This window comes from Anopheles maculipalpis, chromosome X, assembly GCF_943734695.1.
Source record: "Anopheles maculipalpis chromosome X, idAnoMacuDA_375_x, whole genome shotgun sequence".
Lineage (NCBI taxonomy): Eukaryota > Metazoa > Arthropoda > Insecta > Diptera > Culicidae > Anopheles > Anopheles maculipalpis.
This window is the reverse complement of record NC_064870.1, coordinates 15,451,098-15,456,465: the sequence shown is the minus strand read 5'-3', so window position 1 is coordinate 15,456,465 and position 5,368 is coordinate 15,451,098. Positions and strand designations below refer to the sequence as shown.

The following is a 5,368-nucleotide window of genomic DNA, read 5'->3' as shown; positions in this document are numbered from 1 at the left end:
CTCTCCCCTCCACTGATTCTCATTGGAGATCTTAACGCCCAACATAATTCCTGGGGTTGTCCGCTTACCAATTCCCGCGGCAACCTCTTAGATAGTTTATTCACTACCGTAGATTTGCAAGTTCTCCACAACCAAACCCCAACCCGCGTTTGCCCTTCCACAGGCAAAGGAACCATCCTTGATTACTGTGTAGCGTCATCTTCCATGACACCACATTTGCGCGTCGACGTGGACATAGACACTCACAACAGCGACCATCTCCCACTTTTCATCCACAGTCATTTTCGCTCTCAGCCGTCCCTTGTACGACCTCGTTGGAAATATGAGGAGGCTGATTGGGAAAAGTATCAAACCGAAATAAGTTTCAATCTTCCTCTTGACGAAATCCTTCCTATCTCCCGCTTTGTAGAAACTTTAGAAATAGCAACTTCACGTAGTATCCCTCGTAGCAAAGGCAACACATCCTGCAGTAGAAATGTCCCCTGGTGGAATGAGACAGTTGCGCGGGCCATTAAAGCCCGTTGCTCTGCCTTACGCCGATTCCGCCGGGCTAATCTAATCCCTGATAACTTTTTACACCCATCCTAGCGGATCAGTACCGAGAGGCTAATCGCCTCGCCAAAGAAGCTATCCGCGCAGCGAAAGAGAATAGTTGGAATCAGTTTGTTACTGATGTCAACCCTCTCTTGACCTGCAAGGAGCTTTAGCGGCGGGTGAGTGAGCTATGGGGCCGTAACAAACGCTCGCACGCTCCTATAATTCTTAATCAACCTTCCGATTCCTCTACTATTATTACACCAGTTTAGGTACTTAAAGCATTTGCAAAACACTTTGCAAATGTTTCGGCTACCGACAACTTTTCGCCACCGTTCCGCTGACTCAAACTCAAAACAGAAAAGATCCCTATTCCCCAAGTAGACTACCACTGACCACTGAGTAGATTCCTCTGACAATAGATACAATAGATCATTTTTGACAGCAGAACTAAACTGGGCACTTAGCAAATGTCAGGGCAAATCTTCAGGCTCTGACAACATAGGTTATCCTTTGCTTAAAAACCTTACGCCTCAAGCCAAATTTACACTCCTTAAGATTTACAATCACATCTGGTCTACCGGAACCGCACTCAGAAGTGATTGCAGGAACATTTTCCGTTCTGGACGAAGGATATATGGCCGCCATTCTACCACGATTTTAATCCGCTGGATTACTCAAAATGGCGCATTATGAAGGACAAAAGCCTGTTCTAAATGCCACCCCAGTACACCAAGCCTCAGAGTAATGGATAGAGACTACATTATTAGAACCTTGCTGTGAGAAAATCTCACTTGAATTACTGGATGTAAAGTTTTCTTTGCCGAGAGAAAAAACCGTGATCACTTCGCGCTGTTCCGTTTGAGAGTGTGTATTCCTCTGTCAATTGAGTTCATTACAATTTGCAAGTTCATTCCTCATTCTAAAGTTCATTTTGCTCTAGATGATTTCATGTAACTAACTTATCTAGTGCAATCCCTTTTCGTTTGTCAGTGAAATATTTCATGAAACCTGAATTTAAACATTTCCGGCCACCAAAGAAGGAACTTCTTTTAATTCATAAAACTTAAAGAAAATTCGCTACCGTGTGCTTATATGTAGCATCGATTTATAGCAGAGTGTGACCGTTGTGCTATCGATCGTTGATCGATTACGCTCTGTACCTGTGTGTTTGTTTACATTGCTAACGGAAGTGTGATTGCCTAACATGTGTCATACAAAGTTTCAGTATTTGGTAACAATGCGATTCTGGCCGTTGCTCGTACAATTACCTTTCCTGCGGCTGTGCGTAGCGTTACAACTCTAACTATACCGTCCTTCCCTGGATGTAACGCTGTGATTCTTCCCATTGGCCACAAGGTAGGTGAAACATTATCTTCTTTAATGATCACCAGTTGCCCTTTTTTTAGTTCTACCTGTTGCACTGAATATTGCTTCGCGCGAGCTTGAAGCTGCTGCAGGTATTCCGGATACCAACGCGACCATATGCATTGAAGATGCTTTTGAATTAGCTGAAACTCCTTCAACCTGTTCGACGGAACCTGTCTTCTATCAACCTGTGGCACAGACAACATATTCGACCCTACCAAAAAATGACCGGGCGTGAGCGGTTCCATGTCTGAAGGCTCACTTGATAACGGAATCAGCGGTCGAGAATTCAAGCACTGTTCGACCTGTGCCAGCAGTGTAATCATGCCCTCCTGAGTGAGGCTCGTGCCTCCTAACGTGCGGATGATGTGTTGTTTCGCTGATCGTACCGCAGCCTCCCACAGCCTCCCACAGCCCTCCAAAGTCTGGTGCCCGTGGTGGAATGAATTTCCACTGTATACCATCGTTGCCACACCAGTTGAAAATCTCATTGCGTTCACGATCACTGCATTTAAGCATCTCAGAAATGCGATGAAGCTCGTGTGCAGCTCCCTTGAATGTTGTGGCGTTATCCGAATGAAGTTCCGCGATCTTGTCCCTGCGAGCCACGAAGCGTCGTAGTGCTGCCAAGAAGACAGCGGTAGTGAGATCGCTCACTAGTTCAATGTGGACAGCCCTGGTTGCGAAACACACAAAGATTGCAATGTACGCCTTTGTGGCACTTCGGTTGCTTACGGTCGACTTCAAGAATACTGGCCCACAGTAATCGATGCCACTCACCAAAAAGGGCCTTGTCGGTGAAACCCTTGAAGCAGGCAGGTCCGCGACGGATTGTTTCACCAGTATAGGCTTAACCTTGAAACATTTGTGACAGCGATGGAACACAGCCTTCGTTAAATTGCGTCCACCAATGATCCAAAACCGTTGACGAAGCATGGATAGTATAGTTCCGGACCGGCATGCAAATATTTCTCATGGTATGCTGTTGCCAGTAAGACCGCCAGTTGATGTTTTAAAGAAATAGTATCGGATGCTTCGATGACTCTTCCATTTGTGCATGCCGAAGCCGGCCACCAACACGCATTATTCCGGACTGGTCGATGAATGGCGATAACCATTTTAGCCTCGAGTTACGGGGTAAGTCCTTACCATTTGCGATATCGAGTCGATCCTCCGAGAACGAATCTAGCTGGGATAGGTGGCATAACCGAATCTCAGCTTGATCCAACTCACGCATTGTCAGAGGTACTGATGCGATGAGTTCCTGAATTGTGCTTGTTTGCTGTGATTTGTTTACTGCGTTTGCTGAGGAATTGCTCGAACGCATGCAACGAATGAAACGCAAACAATACGCTGTAGTTCTACGTAGTTTAAGGTAGGTAGAGAACCGCGCAAAAAAACCGTTGGTGAACTCATTTATGGTTGCCATTGCTGCGACTTGTACCTGAACTGTTCGTTCTTCTTCCGTTAATTCTACTTCTATTTCAGGTTCTCTCTCAGGCCAACATTCTTCCTTGCTACTAAGCCAAACTGGCCCATGCCACCACCGGTGAAATAATCGCAATTTGTCTGGAAGCAGACCACGCGATACATCGTCTGCTGGATTGTCCACACCAGGGACATGCCTCCAGCACTTTATCCTGATTTCGGCCTGAATTTGTGCCACTCTATTGGCTATGAATGGCTTCCAGCGTCGCGGTGACGAATTTAGCCAATGCAGAACGGTCATCGAATCAGTCCAGCCGAATATTTCATATGAACCGTTGAGGGACTGACTGACCTTCTGGAACAGTTGCATTGCCAATCTTGCTGCACAAAGCTCTAACCTGGCGATTGAGTTAGTGTTTGCTAGTGACACAACCTTCGATTTAGCAGCCAAAAGATGTACCGAGATTTCTGAATGGCTTTCCGTTCTAAGGTAACAACAAGCACCATACGCTAATTGGGAAGCGTCCGCGAATAAGTGCAACTGCACGCTTGTTGCTTCTCTAAGTGATGCAAATCGAGGGATGCGCACTTCACGAAGTGAGTGGAGTTTGGAATGAAAAGCCGTCCATTCCTTTTGAAGATGTGATGGTAGCTCACTATCCCAGTCCCAAGCCTTCCCGTTGGACTTCAGGGAACACAATTGTTGCATGCACAGTTGGGCAATGATGATGGTTGGACTAAGTAAGCCGAGTAGGTCGAAGATTCGGGCAATATACGACAAAGTTAGCCTCTTTGTCAAAACCGTCGATGCAGGTGGCAGATCAATACGGAACCGAAACATGTCAACTGCTGGCTCCCACACGAGTCCCAGTGTTGATACAGATTGTGGATCTTGCCATTCGTGTGTTGGAAGAACTGCCAAATCTTCTGATGGGACACCCTTCAGTGCTTCCGGTGCGTTGGATGCCCACTTTTTTAATGAGAAGCCTGCTGAGTTAAGCATTCCCGTGATCTGGCTTCGCATCTCGATTGCATCGGCTACGTCTTCTGTTCCCGTTAGCAAGTCATCTACGTAGAAATCATGAAGAACTGCAGTCACTGCCTTTGGAAACTGTATTTGATGATCGAATGCAATTTGTTTTAAGGTTCGGGTTGCCAGAAATGGTGCGATTGCGGTGCCGTTTGTAATTGGAAGGTTTGAATAGGCTCTGTGGGATTGTAGCTGTACCGAATACGAAGGTGTCTTTGGTCGTCGTCATCATGGCGAATTTGGCGGTACATTTTTTCGACATCTGCTGATAGTGTTATCGCATGTGATCGAAATCGAACGATTATTGTGAAGAGATCGTCCTGAATCACAGGCCCAACCAACAGTTTGTCGTTCAACGAGTATCCAGAAGCCGATTTGCATGATGCATCGAATACTACTCGCACCTTTGTGGTTGTGCTCGTTTCCTTTACCACCGCGTGATGAGGAAGATAGTAGTGCTCGCCGGAATCATCGACTGGATCGGTAAGACGTTTCATGTGGCCGAGCTGTTCGTACTCCTTCATGAATTTGGTGTAATCTTCCTTCATTGTAGGGTTGCACATCAATCGACGATCTACTGCTAGGAGCCGACGATCCGCGATCGCCTTGGACGCTCCTGAAACGATACTTGGATTAGAAGCCTGCGGTAAACGTACAACATACCTGCCCGATGTATCTCTTGTTGTATTGGCCATGAAATGCTTCTCGCAAGCATCTTCTTCCGCTGACAATGCTGGATCACCGCCAACCGTCTCGATTTCCCAGAATCGTTCCATAATCGAATCCAGCGAAGATGTACTGCTGCTAGCCAGGTGGCACAAACGCGAATCATGCGAAATGCCTGATGATGCATTGCCAGCAACGACCCAACCAAATGGCGTCTCTACATGCCAAGGTTTCCCTTTGCCGAGGGAACGTTTCTTACCAGAATGGTGCTCCCAATACGTGTCTCCACCAATTATGACATCGATCTTGCCAGGCACATGGAACAAAGGTTCCGCGAGTGGC

The 5,368-nt window shown here is 46.6% G+C and overlaps 1 protein-coding gene across 1 annotated transcript; it reads right to left on the bottom strand.

Annotated features, from left to right (window-relative positions):
- Window positions 1-4,470: 4,470 nt before the first annotated feature.
- LOC126563872 (uncharacterized) lies at window positions 4,471-5,136 on the bottom strand. The gene has a single exon (XM_050220656.1). It carries the CDS (start codon window positions 5,134-5,136, stop codon window positions 4,471-4,473), a length of 666 nt encoding a protein of 221 aa, XP_050076613.1.
- Window positions 5,137-5,368: the final 232 nt, after the last annotated feature.